At 39.4% G+C, this 23,382-nt stretch overlaps 1 protein-coding gene across 1 annotated transcript in view; it reads left to right on the forward strand.

Moving 5' to 3' along the window:
- The window catches only part of TAFA5 (TAFA chemokine like family member 5), a 390,119-nt gene extending 367,935 nt beyond the window's left edge, over positions 1 to 22,184 (forward strand). The window contains exons 4-5 of the mRNA XM_086609873.1: positions 21,213 to 21,340; positions 22,131 to 22,184. Coding sequence (XP_086465999.1) covers positions 21,213 to 21,340; positions 22,131 to 22,184 — 182 coding nt within the window. The remainder of the gene's footprint in view (positions 1 to 21,212; positions 21,341 to 22,130) is intronic.
- Positions 22,185 to 23,382: the final 1,198 nt, after the last annotated feature.

Here is a 23,382-nt window from a genome sequence, read left to right on the forward strand (position 1 = left end):
CAACCTGGCCTTGAACATTTCCAGGGATGGGGCATCTACAACTTCTCTGGGCAACCTGTTCCACTGCCTCACCACCCTTTGAGTGAAAAATTTCTTCCTTATATCTAATCTAAATCTCCCCTCTTTCAATTTAAATCCATTGCTCCTTGTTCTATCACTTCATGCCCTTGTAAAAAGTCCCTCTCCAGTTTTCCTGAAGGCCCCCTTTAAGTACTGGAAGGCTGCAATAAGATCACCCCGGAGCCTTCTCTTCTCCAGGCTGAACAGCCCCAACTCTCTCAGCCTGTCTTCATAGGAGAGGTGCTCCAGCCTCAGATCATCTTCATGGCCCTCCTCTGGACCCTCTCCAGCAGCTCCATGTCCTTCTTGTGTTGGGGACTCCAGAGCTGAATGCAGTATTCCAGGTGGGGTCTGTCATGCCTCTGTGAATAACTGATTTGTGCTATTGTTTGCCAGTGCCTGCTGGCAGACCTAAATGTGTAGGACAGGCAGCACCGGGCAGTGGGTCCACAGGCCATCTAACGTACAGATCAAATAAGGACCATTTCTGTTAGCTTTTCCCTACCGCGTGTTGTATCAGCTTTGGTCAGTGCTGCTGGCTGTCAAAAGTGGGGTTGCAGGTCCAGCTGGCTTCTGGTTTCTGGCATCTGGAGCCAAGGGTTAGCAGGCACTATGTGCATCTGTTTTTTGTAGCTGCCAAGGAACAAGATGATGCCACAGGAAATAGCAAACATACTGTGGTGACCTTGTTATGCATGCTGACATAGGTGGTTGCTAGACAGACTTCAGTTGCCTGGGAAACCCCCATTTCAGTTCTCAACCTACCATGTCAGGGCAAGAGCCCAAAACTAGCATTTATAGAAGCTAAGCTAAACATCTATAGACGCTAAACACTGGAAGGTGTGAGGTTGCTCTAATCTTAGTGATCATTATGGGCAGTTCTTATAGCTGTGGTTCTATTTGTGGCTGTAAATGTAATGCTTTTCCTGTACAATCTCGTGTGGTGTACCATGCAATATTGGGCTCTTACAAGTAAGATGTTTACTACATCCTGACTGTGAAAAGATAAATCATATGTGAAGTCATGAGGACGCGGAAGAACGGTATGGAAATGGTTGTGTGGGATCTGCTGCATTGCACTGGAAGATTATGCCTCCACAAGCTCAAGCAGCTCTAGGAAGTAATTTCTGAGCATGGAGTGATCCAGAAAGTATGCAGTGAAGATTGCTGTAAAGACTATCCAGATCAATTTCCTCCAAAATGTTTCAAAGGCCGAGACTGAGCATGATAAGAAAATTTATCCGTGAATGCCGTGGGAGCATTGTCAGAAGGCAGAGTGTATGTAGCCATGTGAACTGTATCTTTTAATATATTGTGGTGGGTTGACTCTGACCAGTAACTTAAGCACCCATCAGCTGCTTGCTCACCACCCCCCACCCCTGGTCCCCACAACACGGTAGGGGAGAGAAGAGCAAAAGCGAGAAAAACATGTGGGTCAAGATAAAGACAATTTATAAGTGAAGGAAAGATGGGGAGGAAACAATGCAAAAGCAGTCGCACACCACCTCCCACGAGTAAACTTGTGCTCAGCAGGCATGTCTACCTTTGAAAAACTTCCCCTCACTTTTTGTTGATAAACATGACGTCGTATGACATACAATATCCCATTGGTCAGTTTGGATGAGCTGTCCTTGCTGTGCTTCCTCACATCTCTTGTCCATCCCCAGCCTACTCACTGCACGGGGCAGAGTGAAAAATAGAGGAGGCCTTGATGCTGTGCAAGCACTGCTCAGCAATAGCTAAAGCACTTGTGTATTACCGACACTGTTTTAGTGACAAATCTAAAGTACAGCACCGTGCCAGCTGCTGTGAAGAAAATTAACTCCAGCCCAGCCAGATTCAGTACATACACTGAAATGAAAGATCTGGAAGATGGACAATGCTCATAAAGGTGAACATCTTACAGACAACAGCCCGAAAAATCTAATGCAGCCCTGGGTGTATGTAGGAAAACCTATTGTTGCACATTTGGGACATGCGGCAGATTTTGATAAGATTCCCAATTCTGACGTTCACAATTCAAGAAAGATATTGAAAAATTTGAAAGAGTCCAGAGAACAGTCTTGATGGTGATGAAAGAAACATGCTTTGCTGTGTGAGGCTCTAGGAGCTTGGTTTGTACTCACCAAGATATTGATTAAGAGTTAAGAGAACTAGAAATCTCCTGAGGCTTCTTCCAGCCCTAACTGCAATATAGAGTTAAAGAAACTAATGTGACTTTGACCATAAAAAATGCAGAAGAAGCACAAGATTTTTCTAACAGCAATTGCCATTATCCTTTGGGACAAGTCACTGAAATTGTGGTTTGAAAATTTTAAACTCAGGATTTTCTGTTTGTTTTCCAAAATAAGTTCTTCTACAGCTATTGCTAGCTGTGGTGGGTAGCCTGTGTTTTCCAGTTTCATATTATTTTATTCAAATTGTACTGGTTTTGTATTTCCATATATAAAAGTATTTCCTTTTTGCTTTCTTAACCTAGTTAAGTTAATTTTAATAATTGTGTTTATTTACACAGTTTTGCATGCAATGGATTTCTGCTTTTATTTGCTGTATTAAGATCTTAACCACCATATTGTGGTTAAGACAGGAACTGCAGGCTTGCAAATTTTGAATTTTCTAGTTTCTGAGAATAACTATAATATTGTTAATTGTAAGATATATTCATGTGTATGTATAAACATAAAATCTTAATGAATGGAAAATCTCAATACTTAATAAACACAAGCAGTTCTGGATTTAGCACTGATGCAAATGGTTTTCTTTTGTTCAGTGGAATTATTCTGGTTTATACCAGTTGAAAAAAAGGCACAAATACTCTTTATATTGCTAATAATAGCCATTAAAGTCGCATCTTGCTCTAGTAGCTTGCTAAAAGAAATCACAAGGGATATAAAAGCAGAGATCTTAAAAACTGTTGTGGGAAGTTTGGGATTATACTTCAGTGATTCTTACTGTGGGATAGTCATTGAGAATTGCGTCTCTGCTAAGCCTTTGATGTTAAATCAGACTCAATAAAAACATGAAGAGATTTTTCCTAACTAGGGCTTATTTTTATCCACTGTTATGTTTCGACATTTCTCTTTACATTATCTTAAAAATCATCTTTCAAAATCCTTCTTCAAGGTTACTCCTGGCCCACTGTTTTAATGAGTCAGTTTTATAATGACAGATGACTTTAGTTGACTGTCTGAGTTAAGGCCATAGCTAGTTTTACTGTCTTTGACTGAAGCATGAATCCTGAAGTGCTTGAAAAAGTCTTCCACTGATAAGTATCTTGACAGCAGGCTTCACTGCAAGATAAACAGGTAGACTTGTCTTCCGGTGCCTACATCACCTTACCAGAAAATGTTGTCATATATACATTTTACACCATATCTTAAAGAAACTGAATGATATAGCCGGTATAGTCAGAGTTTCTAGAGGAGGTTCTCAGTTCCAGGCCCCAGCTTCTCAAACAGCTGTGAAAGTGCAAGCTCCTCGTGTTCACTAGAGGAAGGAAGGAGTACAGGCTTAGGACATGTTCTAAATGCCAGAACAGCTGTCTTGTCATTCATCTAATGTGTCTGGTCCCTGTGAAGCTACTGAGACAAGGCAGGGGCCACACGTTTTCTAGGGTAAATATACAACACATGTATTTGCATGCATGAATATTTGTCATGATCTATGCATGAACGGCATCAAAAATATATGAAATTACAAGATTAAAAGAACATACTAAAGGATATGAGTGTGTTCCCAGAGAGTCTGCCAAGGAGATACAATTCCTCATTCTATAGGGTTTTTTTAACAGAAAAAAAAATAGTAAGAAAGAGTTCCTTAAGGCAGTTCCTTTCTGTTAAATAATGTGTTAGAGTGGGGTAAGATATTGGAGTAACCCAATATGAAGCTGGATGTTAAGATACAGAATTTTTGTTAATATTTTATTTTTGAATTCCCGTTGTTAACACTTTGCTTAATTAGAATACATGTGGTGTTGTCTATTGTCCTGGTTTCAGCTGGGACTGAGTTAGTTTTTCTTTCCAGAGCTCTGTGTTTTGGTTTTAGTCTGTGATTCACTATGAGAAGAACGTTGATAGTGCACTGATGTTTATAGTTGACACTGAGGTCTCAAGGACTTTTCAGCTTCCCATGTTCTTGCCAGTGTGCAGGAGCGCAACAGGATAGAGGGAGCATGGCTGGGACAGGGGGTCCACAACTCCCCTTATGGTTTGAACTTAGACTTAGGATTGAGGGCCAAACTGGCCACTGAAGTATTTCATATCATGCAGCGTCATGCCCAGTATATAGATGAGGGTTGACTGGAATAAAAGGCTTTTTACTCTTCCTGGTACTCTCACTCTCAGACTCTTAGAGTGCTGTCTCCCTCTCACTCTCTTTTTGGGCCTCTCTTTTGTCTGGGTTTGCAGTGTTGAGACTTATCTGTTTCAGAATTGTTTACCGGGATGGGACAGGTATTGGTCACTGGGTGGTGAGCAATTACAATGGGCATCACTTGTTTCCATATATTATCATTATACATATATATATTCATATATTATTATTGTTATTATTAAATTGTACTTATCTCAACCCATGAGTCTCCTTCACTTTTCCCCTTTAATTCTTTTCCCCATCCCCTGGGGGTGGAGGAGGGTGAGCAAGTGACTGTGTGGCATTTAGTTGCCGGCCAGGCTAAATCATGACATCTTTAAAGTTGCCTGGTATTAAGGTTGGGTGCCAGGGAGCCTGATGAGAGCAGTCATGCTCTTTCTTCTGAAGCACTGAATCCAGATAGAACAGTCTGTGCAGACAGAGCTTTCAGATGCCTGAAATGTGGGGTATATTTAGGAATTTCAGGAGATGAATGTGATTTCTTTCAAAATTTCAGGGCTATTTTGGGATCTGCTATGGTTGAGAAGATAGATGTTCAGAGAAGTATCCTTAAGATAATATAATTAAACATGTATTTATTTACAACAGTAGACAGGAATGAGAGTGCATTCGGCAGCCTCATTTGGCGTTTGACTGTGCTAAGGAAAGCGGTGAATGGTCTAACTTAGACTGAAATAAATTTTTCAAAGAACTAAGGACAAGACTCAGCACCTTGCACTCTAAGTACAGGATTTGTTTCATTGACTGGCTTTCCTTAGCTTACATATATGTGCATTAAGAAAAACAACAACAACAACAAAACGTTGAACAAAACATTCACTGCATATACTTCTTGCCCTGGGCAGTGAGAGAGCACGTGATAAATGAGTCACATTGCTCATACTCTACCAAGAGGCACACGGGTCCACCACAGCTGAGTGCTGTGTAAGAAGCTGAATGGAATAGAACAGTGTGTTAGCAAGTCAGGCTTATTCGTGAAAGATTTCATATTGGAGGGGGCAACTGGGGCAGAGAAAGAATACTGTGATGTAGGTATGACATACCTCTTCTTAGGCAGGCAGTACTGTTTGAGAAGAGAAAACCTTGCAAATTCTATTATATAGTGAATTTTTGTATGTATTTTAGGCAAGGAAAAGTATACAGTACGGGTAATTTTCGTATAATGTATAGAGGAAGGTGAAGCAGGAAAAATGAAAAAGAGTTTTCTTTTTTTAACAGCTTTGTCATGCAGCTATGTGTTCACACATTTTTGTGAACCATTAATGGCAAACACAGTAGTTAATGATGTATCCAGGCCTGATGCTGAATTATATCTCAGGCAAAAGGATATGTGATTTATCATATTTGTTTTTCTGTGTCCTTAATTTTTCTGTGATTAATGTGTGATGCAAATGCAATGCTTTCTGTATTACCATGGAAAAAATTATGCTGTTTTTTTTTTCCCTCAAATTGGCAATGCAAAATCCTTTAAAAAAGAGGAACTTTTAAATACAAATGCATAAACATTTTTTAATGCTATCAATTTAGATCTATTATGACAAATTCTCCTTGGGATAATTTATGCTATTATGGCTTACAGTACACCTCAGAGGATCAACAAAGAAGTTAATTGTTCCTCAGAGATGTACGATTTCCACCCTTTGCCCCTCAATCAACAGCTTGCAAAGCAGTAGCTGAGAAAATGTGAAGAAAGAAATCTGAGCATACTAAGTTATTTCTTCTTGGAACAGTTCTTGCTAGAACATACAGAAATAGAGGCAGTTGGCTGGTGTGGAGTTCTTACACATCCCTCTGGCTACTCGCAGAGACAGGATCTTAGACTAGACCGATTCAGGTCTGATCCAGTATGGTAATTTCTGTGTTGCTTACCCTTAGCCTTTGTTATTCTGGGTCAGTTGATCAACACATTAGGAGCTGTAACCAAGAGTCTATCCATGTTTTGACCAACTGGTAAGGAAAAGCTTAGCAGCAGGCTGTACTATGCCTGCTTATTCAGTGTGAAATAAAGGCACACAAGAGCCTTTGAGGGGTCGTTTCTTTTTTGTTTCTTGTTTTACCAGTGTGTGTTGTGCTACTGGGAACTCGGGTTAAAACATTCTAAACAATGTTACCGCTGTTACTGAATGATCGCGTTTATTAACATGTCACAGGTCTGTGTAGTTCAGGCATTTGGAAATATTGTGACTATCTGATATTGAAGATGTTTTTGGGGCAGTTAGATTCTCATATCTATCCTACATCTTTATATTACTGTAAAATGCCTTGATAGTGCTTATATGCCATTATTGCAAAAGGGTTTGTGTTCTGTGTTTTTCTGACCAACTCTGTGCTACTCACTTTTTTACCTTGTGGAATTACCTATAAATTACTATTAGGAGAAAGTATAAAGCACTTGCATTTTCTCTTGTTCTTCTCTAATTAATATGATTGCGGCATCTACAGCATACTATAAAGGAAGAGCCTTAACTCACGGGGAACCTCAGCGTTCGTCTTAGTACCAGTGTGGTAACTTGATGTAGTACTGACAACAAAATCCACCAATTTCTCCAGTGATGTAGCTGCAGATTCTCCCTCCTTCTCAGTGCTCCGTGTTAGCAATATTTTTAGAAATGACTGCTGTAAATGACTCAAGGGTAATTGGTGTCCTTTCTGTGTTTTGTCAATTCTACTTGTGACAAACCTAAAAGTGTTTTTCCTATCCTTTACAGCAGGGAAAAATTAAGAAAAACATCCTGTGGAAGGACTCTGCCATTTCCACACAAAATCCTGCATCTGGTTGTTAATATGCAATTCCCGATACCGTGAACTTCCATAGAGGTTAGAGATGAGAAAGATCTTTTAGGTCACCTAGTCCTCCCCTCAGTTGTACATACAGTAGAGTCACATAAGGCACAGTCATGCCCCCTCTGCACTGAAAGGGAGCATTCTTTTCACGTGGCATGAGTGCTTCACTGATACTGGAAAGAAGAGAAAAGACCTTTTTCCTGTAAAGGGTGTGCGAGATGAAGTTGTAGCACGTTGACATAAAAGGCTCTTTGTTAATTGCTATTGTGCTAATGGTGCTTTGAATATGAATGTTTTGTAAGCAAGAAACAGGCAAGGATTCAGATGAGCAGTGCCACAAAGAAAACTTAAGCAGGACTGGAAGTGAAAGAAAGTCTTTGGCATTTTGCAGTCTGTTTTTGAATGGGTTGCACAGATTCGAGTAGTCAAGACCATACATATAATAAACACAGTACTGAAGCTGTAGCGACCACTACAAGTGTGTAAAAAAAAAAAAAAAAAATAAAGAAAAGGCATTCATGTCACAGTAAAACTGCTGAAGAATTTACTAGCTAATTTGTATATGTGTGTGTGTTATACATGCCTCAGTCACAAGTGAAACGAGGGTGAGGCATACATTTTCAGCAGGCTGAAGTGCTTGCTAGTCCATCTGGTAGAAATAGTCAGTCTCCATATTATCAGAGCATTATATCTGTTTTCATGAAATGATTCTCCCTTATCTTGAATATTTTAGCTTTGCTGAACTTAGAAATCTTTGTAAAACGCAGTTAAAAATAGCTACCTTTTCCCTTGGCTAGCCAAAATTTAGGAATTTGTAGACTATTCTAGGATACAGAATATACTGATAATTGCATAACATATCTGAATAATCTTCTGTTTACTAACAAAAATATACGTAGTCCTGTTCTTGAACAAAGAGGAATTAAAAAACTCTTGTGACCATTTTCCTTCCTACTGCCAGAAAGCCAATGCACTTCCCAGCCCTCTCCTTGGATTTAATCTACATGCTGCAAATTTTACGGATAGAGGTACCTGATCTATCTTTAAACAAACTTGCTCAGGCATGGAAAGCTGTCCATAAAAGCAGCAGGTAATGTATATTGATGAGAAATGTGCTAACAAAAGTGCACCTCAAGCTGTAAAAAGCAGAGTTCGTGAAGAGTGGCCAGTGTGTTGTAAATTCACTATTTAATTCTCCAGCAGCTAGGCCGTGTAAATAGGGTCTAAACTTTTGAACACAGGTGAAATTATGAAAGTGATTTTTCAGTCCAACAGTGGAAAGTGTGCACGTTATTCTACAATTTAATAAAAATTATTTCTGTTATTCCCAAATGCCTACAGTGGTTAGACAGGATATTCTGCTGACCAGAGGTAAAACATTGCAGAGAAGTGGTGACAGCAACTTTTATTCCCAATACAGTAGATGCATAGATATGTGCGTACATACATGCTTATATAATTATGCGTACAGGGATAATTTAAAGGACCATTTGTAGATCTTATATTTAAAAGTACAGAAAATTTGTGAAGTTTCTCTGGGAAGGCCTCTTGAAGATTATTTTATTTTTATATTTAAAATGTTGAGATTCTAGGAACGCTTAAGTAGTTCAGTATTGTACTTGAGAGGCACAGCAGTTGTGGTTTCTTAATCTGCAAGGGGCTATTTCCAAGCTGCAGACTCAGTCAAGCAGTGCTTTGTTTAGAGGAACCCTCAAGAAACCCATTGCAAGTTTCACCTGAGTCAGGTCTCCAAACTCGTACTGTTTGTTTTGTTATACAATATAAATATTTCCAAGAAGGCTTCCCCATCGCTTCTGTAAAGCAAGAATTGGTTGAGAAAGCTCTTTTGCTGACAGCTTCTGTTAAAACAACGAAATTCCTGCAGGTGGAGCATTCTAACTTGCTTCCATCAGCATCTTTAAAAGCTAAGATTACAGACACTGAATCAAGCTAAATTTGTGGGATTTTACTCTGTGTCCAGTGTTGATATGCAGGGGTTTTTTATTTTGTTTAAAATGCTTTTCAGTGTAAAAAAAAAAAAAAGCACAAGCAAGAGATTTAAAATTTAGATAATTAACCTTTAGGGACACTGAGTGTTTTGTCAGGCACGTGGCCTTATTATAGCTGACAGCAGCCCATGCAACCGTTTTAGAGTTTAGACAAGTATACTCTTATGAGAGTTAAATAGGAGCTCCATGGAAATTATACTAAAAACTATAAAAGTGAGGAGTTTTGCCTTTGCTATTGAGTTGTATAAGCTGCCTTAAGAGTTTGTAGAAATGTGAGTATTCTCTGATAATCAGTACTGGATGTCTTTCTAAAAGATATGCTTTATCTCAACCAGAAATTGTTGAGATTATTACAGAAATTGCCGGATTACATTTTATGATCTTCATAAAGCTGGAGATCAGATCAGGTTAGTGTAACTGGTTGCTTCTGTCTCTAAAATCTATGACTTCGTCATGTTTCCTGTAAAGGATTGCAGTACAAAAAAGTGGTTTTAACTTTCCTGGTCAACTGCTTTGTAGCTGGTGGTCTGATTGCATAGAATCATAAAATGGTTTGAGTTGGAAGGGACCTCAAAGATCATCTAGTTCCAACCCCCCTGCCATGGGCAGAGAAATCCTTAACTATAGCACGTTGCCCAAAGCTTCATCCAACCTGGCCTTGAACACTTCCAGGGATGGGGCATCTACAACTTCTCTGGGCAACCTGTTCCACTGCCTCACCACCCTTTGAGTGAAAAATTTCTTCCTTATATCTAATCAAAATCTCCCCTCTTTCAGCTTAAATCCATTGCTCCTTGTCCTATCACTACATATCCTTGTAAAAAGTCCCTCTCCAGCTTTCCTGTAGGCCCCCTGTAAGTACTGGAAGACTGCTTATAAGATCACCCCAGAGCCTTCTCTTCTTCAGGCTGAACAGCCCCAACTCTCTCAGCCTGTCTTCATGGGAGAGGTGCTCCAGCCCTCGGATCATCTTCGTGGCCCTCCTCTGGACTCACTCCAACAGTTCCATATTCTTCTTGTGCTGGGGACTCGAGAGCTGAAAGCAGTATTCCAGGTGGGGTCTCACAAGAGCAGAGTAGAGGGGCAGAATCACCTCCCTCGACCTGCTGGCCACGCTTCTTTGGATGCAGCCCAGGATACGGTTGGCTTTCTGGGCTGCCAGCACACATTGCTGGACCATGTTGAGCTTCTCATCGATCAGCACGCCCAAGTCCTTTTCCTCCATGCTGCTCTCAATCCATTCTCTGCCCAGCCTGTATTTGTGCTTGGGATTGCCCCAACCCGTGTGCAGGACCTTGCACTGACCTTGTTGAACTTCATGAGGTTCTCACAGGCTCACCTCTCCAGCCTGTCAAGGTCCTTCTGGATGGCATCCCTTCCCTCCAGCATGTCCACAACACCACACAGCTCAACAATGTGAGCAGTTGCTGCAGAACTGCAAGTACTTACAGCACCTTATTTTCAGAGTTCGTGGTTTAAACAAGTATGTCTGTATTACTGTGTCCTTTGGCCCAACCAGCCTCCACTGTGCTGCTGCTTTTGACAAGGGACGGGACTCCTGCTGGCAAACACAGTGGCCATAGCATGTGAGCACATGCATTGCTTGTCCTAGGAAAGAGGCAGCATTTCCCCCTTTCTCACCCTATGACCAATCCTTCTCGTCTGATTTCACAGAAATAATCTTGAAAATTTTGAATTACGTTTTCTGATCGTGAAGGAGACAGGGAGACTATTGGCCTTTAAAATACCTTCTGTGGCTGTTCATAGATTTCCTGAATGTGTTCCAATAAATAAAATATTGCCTGTTAGGTGAAGAAATACTATTCCTCTAATCAGTGACCATTTCTGTTACAGAGTACCTTCTGAGCTGTAGTGTATTTATTATATAAAACATTTGAAGAATTTTTATGAAGTAGACTCTGATGAATCTTTGAAAATGAGTTGCTCTGTGCATTACATACACAAGGTAAAAACATCCTCACATTAGCTGACTTTTGGAGATGAATTGCATTATTTGTCTTTTTTAAATAACTGTCTCCCGATATTATGTGCAATATTATGCAAATAAAAATAAAACCTTATATAAGACAATCATTTGTCATTTTTAAATTTTTACCTTATACTGAGGTATAATAGAGCAAACTTTACAAAGTTTTCAGACCAGTAATTGCCCAAATTAAATACAAAATGAGGATAAATGTTTCATATCATGTACGTTTTGTGTAAGGAACATTAATATTTTGTGTATGCATGAAGAGCTACATTGAAAAATTCACATGGCTTCATCTGTCAGTCAGAAACCATGTTCTGCATAGTCATGATGTCAGACTGCTGTCTGACAAGATTGTGGTTGACTATACAGCCGAAATTTCACACATCCACCTGTAACAGGGTTTCCCATGGACAGTGTATCACTTCAGTGCAGCTAATATCTTTGCTGTATTTAAACACACTTGTTTCTCTGTTGGTCAAACACTGGCTAACGAAAGCAGAAGTCATGAGAAAAGGCCGGTTTCGGAGCTATCTGAAGGTCAATGTTACAGTTCACTATGGCAAGTTTCCTGGGGCACTGACAAAGTAATATTTAAGAACACAAGTTTCAAAAGACTCACAAGTGATTATATTAATTATATTCCCACTGTGAAAGGTGATACCATATAGTTGTCTTCTTTTCTCTTTGTTTTCACCTCTTTCACTCATTTTATTACATTTTTTCTTAGTTTTCATTCACGTAGCATTGATTTGTGTAAAAATCCCCAGCAAAACCAAAGCCTGTTTTACCGTTTGATCAAAACAAACAGCCACAGGCTTACCCCAAAGAGCATACAGCTTACTGTAGCACAGCATCCAGTTGTGTGGAATAGGGGGAAATCACAGGGAGTATGGGATAAGTACAGCCTCATTGCCGAGTTTCCTTTACTAATATTTTAATTGTTCTCGTAACCGCAGCTGTTCATCTCCTTCTGTGCTAGTCATGGAGCTCATTTCAACTCAATTTGCTTGCGTGTTCTGTTCTTCCGTTTGGCAAAAGGAGAGCAAAGTTTCCCATTGCTGTGGTTGCTGACAAAGGAAGGCCATTGTACTTGAGAACAACTGAATTATTGTCTCTTTCAGGGCACAATAAAATGTCACCATCGTGTCACCGCAGCAGTGTACATGCTGACACTGGACTTGGAAAGTACGAAAAGCAACAAGGGCCAGAGCAGAACCATTTGGCTAAATGCTTGTCCTTTGAACGCACATGGAAAGCATTAACTAAAATTCTCAGAAATAGCTTTAAAAAGATTAAAGACTAACAGATTTCAGTTCTTGTGTGCACGGAGTCTCACATTTTGATTCTCCCTGCTTTGTCTATGCAAAAGCAGTTGTCAAAAGAAGTGCTTTTTATTTTCCTTTCCTTTTTGTTTTTTTTGTTTGTTTTGTTTTTTTGTGTTTTGGTGCACAGAATCAGATATTGTGCAATCAAATGTGAAGCTGCAGATAGGGTGAAGCATCCAGGAATCCTTTGTCACCAATATCTGTGGGTATCTACACTCTGAGGCTCAGTCTGTTTTCAGACACTTGTAAGGCTGATTTATAACCCTCCTGCCATCCTTCCTTCATTCCTTTTCTACTACCAGCCTCATAATCTTTTATTCTTCACTTCTTTCCATGGCACTAATCACTCTCTGCCATGAAACCTGGAGCATATTTTATTCCTACTTTGGCTTCCTCCTTTAAATTCCTGCTTTTCTGTCTACTCAGTGGTTACCCTAATATGTGCACATGCTTCATAGCTAGGAGTTCTTGAGGTCCTTCTACCTATTCCACAGCTGCCCAGCCTTCCCTGCATAACATAGAGATGGTCATGAGTATCTGCCCAGTTCTTTCGTGTTCTTCTTTTAACAACAGTAAATCTAGTTTTCCACTGCAGAACACTGCTTATATTAGGAGGACTGAAATTGGTGTACTTAAGAGAAAAAAAAAAACAACAAACAGTTCTTTTTTTTCGCCATCATTTACCCACGTTGCCCTACTGACTCCACTGAACAAGTTGTGCAAGTTTTTGACCTTACCCATCTGTGGCTACTGCATATAGCTGGGCTTTGTCCTCTTTTTACTTTCTTTCTAGCCTTATTCTTGATTTTCTTTTTTCTATTATCTGTTTTCTTGTTACTTTCCATTATATCCCTCTCTTGTCTCTATCCTTTACTGTTGTCTTTGGATTCTCTTCTTTGGGTCTGAAAGTTCTGTCCCTCTTCATTTAAATTTGCTGTTCTCAGTGTGCTGGCAGCAAAGTGAAATGTGATGAAAACCTGATCTCTGAAGAGTTCTTTGCTGGCATGTCACAGATCAAATTTTTAGTAATTTTTACTTTGCTTCCAGCACACTAATTGAATACAGCAGAGCAGAACAGCAGGGGACAGAAACAGAAGACACTGAGTCCTGACAAAGGCTTTCTCTAGGGGTAGGTGTTCAATTAGCATCTCTTATTAGTCGGAAAATGCTAACTACCCACAGACAATGAAGCACTAGATCATTCACAGATTGAAAACCAGTGAATATGTACATCTGTGGATATTCAGGCAAGGGCTGAAATCCTGGGCAAAGTTGTGAGCCAGGTAGCCTGTTTAAAGCGTTGACATTTTAAATAGGTAGTTAGAAGCCACCAACTTAGAAGAGGCTAGCAGCACATGTATTAAATAAAATTCAACATGTAGGTTTTATCTGTATTTATTCTTTATTATGACTCTCGGTGTGCTTGTTGTGACCCTGTGAGATTTGGAAATGATAACTGGATATTTTTTTCTGTTTCTTTTAGATTGCTTTATAAGTAGTTGAAAAATATATGTTATATTTACTGTATTATTTTCTGTGTGAGCAATTGTAGTAGTTGCCAGAGAAAGGCTAAAGGGGTTGAGAACAAATGTGAAGATATATTGCAATCTCAAATGAGAGCAATTATAAATAGAAGAAAACTGGCCCTTGAAAATTACGATGGAAACAGACATAAGTTGACTGTGAAGCTGATTTGTAGGACATTTTCCATTTAGGATAGTGTTTCTGTCATACAAATATTTGAACATCTGGATGTAAACAAATCTAAGATATCTACCACTAGATCACTGAGTCACATAGTAATGAGGTTTTCAAAGAACTGAAACAGAGACAGGCCAGGTAAATACATGCTTGTTTCTACACTATAAAAAGGTCAGATATCTTGTGTTCCTGTGCATTTACTCTCATATGCTTATTTTCATTGTTTATTTATTTATTTATTGTTTGGGGTGTTAATAGAGTCATAATGAGGAAATTCTGCTATTTGGAGACATAAACAGGAAGGAAGATAAGAGCTGTTGAATTTCATCAGAGTGCTCCTAGAATCTGGATTCTACTTCAACTTTTGTTTGCTTCAATTTGTTTGTTTGTTTGGGTGTTTCATCCTTTGTTTTGTGTTCCGAGGATTTATTATGTATTGATAATAATTTCTGAATTGTGGAATACCTTTGGGCTTTCTCCCTCCTAAGCTGTCAGTATATAATTATTTTACAGAGTCGTATGAAGGTTCAGCAAAACATTAGGTACCTTCTTAAAATTCAACAGATGCCTGGATGCCTGGCTAGATGCGGTAGTTTTGAAGTAAAACCTGTGCCACTGTGGTTTACTAAGTAAATTCCTATATTCACATAGCTTAATCTGGCAACTTCTTGTGCCACAGCTGAATTCCTAGCGACAATTCACGTAACTGGCAGGAGTGCCCCTTAGGCAGTCCTAGTTTGGGATGATGTGGATGACTGCATAATTTGGAGATCATCTCCTGTATATTACCCTGCTCCTCCCAAATATACCTTGTGCACCATGCAATCTGCACTGTTTATGGTAAACCAAGATTTTCAGCCTTTTCCAGAAAACAGGTCAATATTGAAGGTCTCTTCTTAACCCTGGGGTTGCAATAAGATTTCTCTCTTACTGGAACTATGATTGGGGTGAGCTGCACTGAAAGCCTCTGCCCTGTCATTCAGTCTTTTCATCTAGTTACCTGGTCTCAATTTGTAGCCTCTCTGTAGCCCGCGGGAGATCACTTTTTCCCATATATTTCTCAACTTCAGCTCAAGTATCCCTCCCAATCTTGACAGCAAGAGCTAAATGATAAAATGAGTGTCTAGACATTGGTGTATTGCTGTTCTTAAAACTAAATAGTCTTTGGTCTAGATGCCCTATGAATAATTGAGATGCGCTAACTCTTTGTGAATTAGCACTGCTTCCAATTTTTTAAGTGGAGCAGAATGACTGCTGTAAAAGGTAACCAAGGTTTGTGATGTTTCCTTGTTGTATAGTAAAATAGATTAACGTTTGGGGCTTATACACTATTACAGTCAAATTGCTGCTCTAAAGACAGTTCATGATTGCAGTGTCTTATTAAAGTACTGTGATACAGTTTGTGTTTCTGCTGGCCTCTTTCCTGCTGCTGCAGTATAACTGATATATGTTTTTAAAAGCCTATTACTTTGCATATTTGTTGTTGTTGTTTATTTTCTTATACATACATATTAAAGCATGTTTTCTTTCTGAAGGAAAATGTGACAGATAAAGGTCTCTAGGCTAGCGACCACTAAGAATGCAGAGGTTTTGTTTCCAGCTCTGCAACAAATTTCTTGTGTGACCTTGGTCAAGTTGATTAACCTTTGTGCAAAATGAGGACACTGAATAGCATTTACCAGTCATAGGTAAAACTAGCTAAACATAATAAGTTCTGCAAAGTATTTTGGGATAGGTAGATATTGTATATGTACTGAATCAGGCAGAGAAGAGAAATGGTCAAAGCAAAAGGCTACAGCTGAAAAAAAATGGAAGAAGGAAAAAGGAGAAATATGAGGTAAAGAAAACGTGGAGGTTGGGAGAGTGGGATGATGGAATCAGTTGGGATCAGTTGGAGGTGATCAATAATAAAAGACATGAGTCCTGTTCAGAGTCAATAGGGCAAGAGAGGAACACTAGAATAAATGTGTTTGTCTAGCTACATCTAAACTGATGAATCTAAAGGCATTTCTGAACTTTAGGAACTGGCTATGTTGATCAGCTTTCTTCAAAATTTCAAAGAAAACAACAGTGAAATAATGTACGAAAATCAAAAAGAAAATATTTTCACTAACGCATACTTTACATCTTGCATTAAGTGCTATAAGTTGTCATTGAAAAAAATAACATTAAGGAGAACATCGTTCTATAAGAAGTATAGGTGAGCTAAGCCCTCATTTGAGAAGTATGGTTCAAAATGGCATATTCTGCTTGGGCTTAGAATAAATTTCCCCTGCGCTCCACTACAAGGTATCTTCCATTTGCATCTGGAGTTGACTGATAAACATCAACTAACCCATCTTTTTTTGTTTGTTTGTTTTTACTTTATTTAGGATCTTGTCCTATGGTTTTTATTATGATTTGTAAATATGCATTTTACGCACCACCTTTTACACATAGGAGCACAATGTGTTCTGAAATCATAAATCTCAGCATCCAAATGCTGTTTTAACCAATACTGTTATTCAATGAACAAATAATACAAGTTTTTACTTTCCTTTGTAACAATCTGAGTGTTTTAATCTAACATATATTAGATGACTAAATTTTTGCATTTACTGCTGCTGAACAGGATTTATCACACTTTTTTCGCGATCGCAAAAAGTTCATGATTTTCAGTTATGAGATTGACTAAAGATGCAGAAATTGATAACTGCCTGAATGTAGCGTGAACAGGTGAAAAGAAAGTATAGAAAAAAAGCTGATTTGCTATAGGAAAGTATATATATATATGTATAATGTTAAACCAGGTGAGAATCTTAGCGAGAAAACGTATCTAGTTGCGGTATTTAGCAGAAAATAATCTGTGGTGTTCTGAAATGCTACTCAGTTAAACAGTCTTAAATTGAACTGACAATACCCATCATGAATAGAGCCTTTTATTTATTTACTTATTTCTGCTAATAACTGGAAATCCATTGCAAATTGCTCTGTCTTACAAAACAGTTAAGAACACCTCGGTGGGTAGCTTGGCGTGGTGTTGCCGTAACCTCTGCCTGCCTGCAACACCGCAGAACTGTTTGCGTGAAAAACCCTTGCACAGACTCCATTTGTTCTCCAGTTCAAATGGTATTACCCGGGAAAGCAATTCTACCATGTGCTGAGCACTGTCAGTTCCTATTAACTTCAGTTTAAGTGAAGGGGCACAGCCCTGCTTAGGCGATGCAAAGCAGCGTCAGCTCGGATTCTGGAGATGAAGCTCCGTTCTTTGCAGAAGGGCTGCACAAAGCCTATGTATCATTTAAGTGCCACTTAATTCTTTATAATGGAGCTTGGAGTGGATTTGAAGAATCTGATAGGCTTTTTGCTGTCTCGTCTGCAGAGGGCTGAATTTCACCCCTGGTGAATATACACTGTAAAAAGGCAACTATACTGCCTCAGGAAATACATTGTATTCCTTTGCTTTGACTCGTGTAACTCAGTTTCAATTACTGATAGAAAGTCTCGATACTACGCTGATAAAACCGTCGTGTGCTTTGCACCCTGTATTATCTATTTATCTTATCTGTGATACTCTGCTATCACGGGCAAACTGAAAAGTGAAAATGCAAAACCAGACGCAATCCCACCGACGCGAATGTGGCCTCTCTTTTGCGACTGCGGCTGCACGCGTTTAACGGGACGATGTGTCCGTACGGGGGCTTCGATTTACACCCCGACGTGAGGGTGCGCGCCCCGCCGACTTTTGGGAAACGGCCCGGGAAACACGGCCTGTCCGGCCGGGAACGCGAGAGCGAGTGTGTCTGTGAGGCTGCTGAAACAGCGGGGGGCGGGTTGAAAAGCTGAGTAAAACAGCGGTGAAGATTTGTAAAGGGAGGAGAGACCCCGGGGGGAGGGGAGCGGGGCGGGGAGGCGGGCGGGTGCTGCCCGCTCTGCGCCTCCCCCGCGCTGCCCCGGGGCGCTGCCCCCGCGGGCCGGGACCCGGACCCGGACCCGGACCCGGACCCGGACCCGCCCCGCTGCCGGCCCGGCACCGCCGGGGCTGCCCCAGCGCGGGGGCGGCGGGTCTGGGGGCGGCGGGAGCGACCCTGGAGCAGCCCTGGAGCCGGAGCGCCCGCGGCTGCCGCGGGGATGGGGAGGGCGAGGGGGCACCCGCACGGGCGGGGGGGGGAGCTGGGGAGAGCGGGGGGCGCGTGTGCATTAGAAGTGTTTGGGATTGGTTCTGGGGGGACGTTTAGGAATTCCCAAATGTTTATGAGCGTTTCGTGACCGTGGTTTACTTTTTTGTATCACTGGTATTGATCCTGCATGCATAGTTCGTTGTTGCTGGTTGTGTGTCATTAATAAATTAATAAACCATTTCGATAATGATTTGCTGTAAACCGTGTGAGCTGAGTGGTTTTGCTCTGCAAAAGAAGTTGTTGCGATTCTCAAAGCCTAAATGCATGAGCTAGTCTATACACTTAACACAGAAATGTTTTAGACTTTATGTTCTGTAAAATACTCTTGGTGTGTTCTAAATTTGTGAGGATATAGCCAATACCCAGAGCAAGGACTCCATATATTTGTGGTATTACCAATAGCTGCATTCTGAGATAGCAACCAAGCAGACACTAAGAGTAATTCACAGAGGAGAGAGTTTGTGGTTGTTTTTTTTTTTTAAGATTAGTTCAAATTATGTTTCCAGGAAAACCTCCCACCTGAGATAGTAGAGGCAATCCAGTACATATTTTTGAGTTTAACTGCCTATTCAGTCTTTCAGTGATCCTTCATATTGTTGAAACATTGATAGAAATAGCCATTTCGATATGTGAATTGCAAAATATATGCATGCAAATAGGTGAGGTTTGGGTGTTAACATTTTACTGAGCTTTTTCTGCAAAAAGCCTGCAGCTGGATGCATGCCTTGACTCAGAAAGGATGAGGCTATTATCTGGTACATAGGAGATATTAGCCTTGAAAACTGGTGTGATCCAGTTCTCAGCAGAGCAGTACCTATGGACCACAAGCACAATCAGATTTCTGTATATTACGTGCTATAAAAACTTACCAGATTTGCTTCAAAAAATTGCAGTTATGAAAATTGTTTGGGAGTCATTTCTCCAGCACTATATATATAGCCTAATGAACAGTGCAAATTCCTATGTAGACATTTGGAAGCTAAAGTGTTTTTTATAATAAAAATGTTACTATGAATTTCAGATTGAGCTTCCACAAAAAGAAGTCAGTGTTCGTTATATTGCTAGAGTTTGCCAACAGTTGTACCAGGGCTGAGGACACAAGTTGTTTCATGTTAAAATATTGGAAAGGATTTTATTAAAAGACTTCAAATTACAGTTCTATTTCTTGCCATGATCCAGTGGCACTGAGAATTGTATGCTTAAGTAGTTCCAGACAGAGGAAGTCAGGGGTGTAGGGAGGCTGAATCACACATTCACGTGCACATAAAGAACTGCAACTGCCACTGGGTATAAATGCCCGCTTTTAAGCTCCTTGGACCCAAAATTAATTTGGAGCATCATAAGCTTCTGGTACGCTCATCTTGCTGTCTCTAGTTTTCTTTTTGTTGGGCTCATGACTGTTGAGGATGTATTGTGTGTGTTGGTGTCACACATCAACACAGAGGAAGGTGTGATCTGTGTCCCTGTATGTGGAACTTATTCTGCCCTTGAATCCTAGGACACTTAGGAACAAACTGAGGTGATGAAACTGTCTTAAAGTCTTGCTCAGGATTGCTGAGATGATCTCTGAAGAAACTGAGGACCATTTTCTGTGGAATGTGAGCCTTACAGTCTGAGCAAAAGATAGGTTGTTTAGCATGAACATACGGCAACATGCAAGTGCATGCATACCTGTATATGTATTTTATAAAAAGTACATACAATTTTGCCTACAGGGAGAGAGTGAAAGAATAACAAAATACTGAATATTAGTGATAATGATATTAGTGATAATTATTATAATAATTATTATTATTATAATAATCTATGAGAAGAAACCCAGATACTACAGAACTGTAGTCAAAAGTGGTAGTAGTATAATCCAGAAAGAAGTCTACAGGAATTAAAGCTCCTTTTCTCTCTGCCTTGAAGAAAAATTTCTCCCTTCAACTGCTCTGCATCTACTTTAACACAGTCAGATCTCTGTTGTTCCGAGACTGCTTGCTGTGTGACCTTGAGGGAATTTTGCAGAACCAGTTTGCAAGAGACACAAGCATAAGAGGAGCCACAAAGCAAACAACACACCACCTTTCAGACAGTTAGGGACCTTCCTAACTAAACTTCCTTCCCCTTGTAGAAATAGGGTAGTAGGATGTTTGTTCCATTTTTTTCTCTCTGCTTATTGTCCTCTTCCTCTTGATTTCTCAACCTTTACTTTCTTCAACACCTGTCCTTCTTATGTTCCTAGTTCCTGTCCCTAATTATGCCCCTACTATTATAAATATCACAGAGTTTCACAATTGCTGTCATTATGTAGACCCCTCTACCTGTTTATTATAGCTTTTCTCTCTCCGCTGTGTGTCTCATGTCTGTTTACACTGCAAGCTCTCTAGAATAAGGAGTGTCGGCTCAAGTTTATACAGAGTCTAACACAATGGATCCCAGTCATAGGTCACTTTTAGGCTACCATAATGATTAGTCAGGATGGTAAGTCCTGAGTTGTTAGCCCCCCCAACAATATCTCCTTGACTGTAAGGAGCATAGAATTAGAAAATTAGCTAACTTTTATGTTCTTTCAATTTACAACGGAGCTGTCTATTGTTTTATTGTGGGTTTTTAAGTTCTATTTTTATTATGAAATTTGTTGGCACAGCAGGTGTTATAAATAATTTTCTAAATTGCCTAGAGCTGTCCACATCATAACCTATGGCTGCATTATCAGGTGATGAAAATAGACAACTCAAACGAGAAAGTGTTTAGAGATAAGTGAAATGTGAATTCTCCTGTCAATTGTTTTTGGTTGTGTTTTTTTTTCTTTTCTGTTCCATAGCACGAATTATCAAAACAAAACAGTGGTGTGAAATGCTTCCATGTTTAGAAGGAGAAGGCTGTGATTTGCTAATCAATAAATCAGGCTGGACCTGTACACAACCAGGAGGACGGATAAAGACAACCACGGTAGGTCACTTCTCTGTTCTATATTTCTTCAGTTTCTCATTCAGTTTAGTATATTGAAAAACAGAGATTTCTAATTGTTTTTCGGCACAGATACGTAAAGTCTGTTGCCTTATGATTCAGCTATGTGCCCAAGTGCGCTTACTGAAGTACATAGCAATGTCATCACAAAGACAAGAAAAATGTGTAATTCCCATAGTTACTAAGAGTTGAAATTATATCAAGGTTTTCTTAAAAGGCACCAGTGGTTTAACTAACATTTGTATTCAGCCTGAAGACAGTATCTTGTTTCTTCACTGTACAAGAATTTTCTTACGCTGAGCAAATGTAGGGTATAAAACTGAACACATGGTCTAGCAGGGCAAAAAGAAAGCTTTCATTGGGAATTGGGGAAATAAATATTTTTACTATTCCCACTGTAGTGTAAAAGCAAGTTGCACAGATGGATCTGTAGTTTTCAGTGAGACAATCAGTGAGACCTATAGAGAAGATAGTAAAAGATCCCTTCTTTCAGCTTCCTTTTTGGTCCTGGTTTGTTGACAAAACCCTCAATTCTCTGATTTGGTGTCTTGGGGCATGTTCTTGTAATGAAGCTGAGACTACATACAACAACAGTAGTTCCTAAGGCCTGTAATATATCAAACAATATATCAAATTCTAGAAAATATTCTCAAATGACAATAATTCTTTGACTTCAAAAATGGAAAAAATCTGAAGAAATATAATAGAGCAATATTCTGATAGCTCGCTAGACCTCTTGAAAAGATTTTTTTCCCCTGTATTCTTTTTTTAGATTTACATGAAGCTTGAGTGTAATTTAAATAAGTGCAATTTCAAGAATATTTAGTCTTAAAAGTACTTATCGGTGAGGACTAAATTAAGGCCCATCATCCCCGGCACAATTTCTCTGTCTGAGCAAGACAATATCTTTTACTGTTTTAGAATGCCTATAGTTTGGAAAAATAACGTGTTTTCCACTTTTTAAAAAAGAATGAAGATTTGATAGTGCTTTATGAGATATCTACAAAACAAACTTTATGAATTGAGATCAATGTTTTTATGCTCCTGATTTTACCAGACAAAACATTCATTATGGACAGGGCTATAAAACTTAACTCAGTTTCTGAGGTCTTACTTAAATATTGTTTGACATTAGATCCTTTGCATTCAACTTATGCAAGAGTGACATAAAAAAAACAAAGGAAGGAAGTAAGTTTTTGAAACATTGATGTCAACTTCCAATGGCAAGGAGACGTAATACGGTAACTTTTTCATACTTGAAATATTATCTTAAATATCATTAATTCAGGCGTATTTTCTGCACCTGAGTTAAAGAGAAAACCCACGTACTGTGACACATTGCCAGCTGTCATTATAGTTCTTTTTTTGATGTTTTATGCTAATGGCATGACTGAGTAATGCGAAGTAAGGAGAGGATCTATCCTTCAGCATCCATCTTTAATGAAGTGATTCAGATATCCTTTCAGATTAAACACCAGAAGCCTGATTCTGAACTCTTACTTGTCTATATAGCACTTTAATACTATTGACATGAATGGAATGACTCATGATTTTTATTAACATAAATGAAATCATAATCATGCTACATCAGTAAAATTAAGGCCACGGCAAATGTAATATTATAAAACAGACTCTCCCCCACACAGAGATATCATTGTCGTTGGTGAGGAGAGATTCTACCAGAGAGCCAACTGTAGAACAGCTCTGAGCATAAGCCCTCATCTAACATCAAGCAGTCTCCAACAGTTGGTATCACACATGCAGACACACAACAAACACACAGTACTTTTCAGTCAAGCCAGACTAGCAAGTCAGAATACTTAGAGAAACTCTGAATCCAGAAGGAGAAGGGGGTAAAAAGAAAAAAGAAAAAAAGAAAAGAGAAAAAAAAAACACAACAGAAGAAACCCCAAGCTATAATTTATTATACTAAAATATTAAGAATTAAAAAAAATATATGTTCATTTGTTCTTTAGTCACTTGATTGAAGGGTAAGGGAGGCTTTGGATAATGATAATAGGTTC

Source organism: Tauraco erythrolophus, chromosome 4 (assembly GCF_009769465.1).
Source record: "Tauraco erythrolophus isolate bTauEry1 chromosome 4, bTauEry1.pri, whole genome shotgun sequence".
In the NCBI taxonomy this organism is placed as follows: Eukaryota; Metazoa; Chordata; class Aves; order Musophagiformes; family Musophagidae; genus Tauraco; species Tauraco erythrolophus.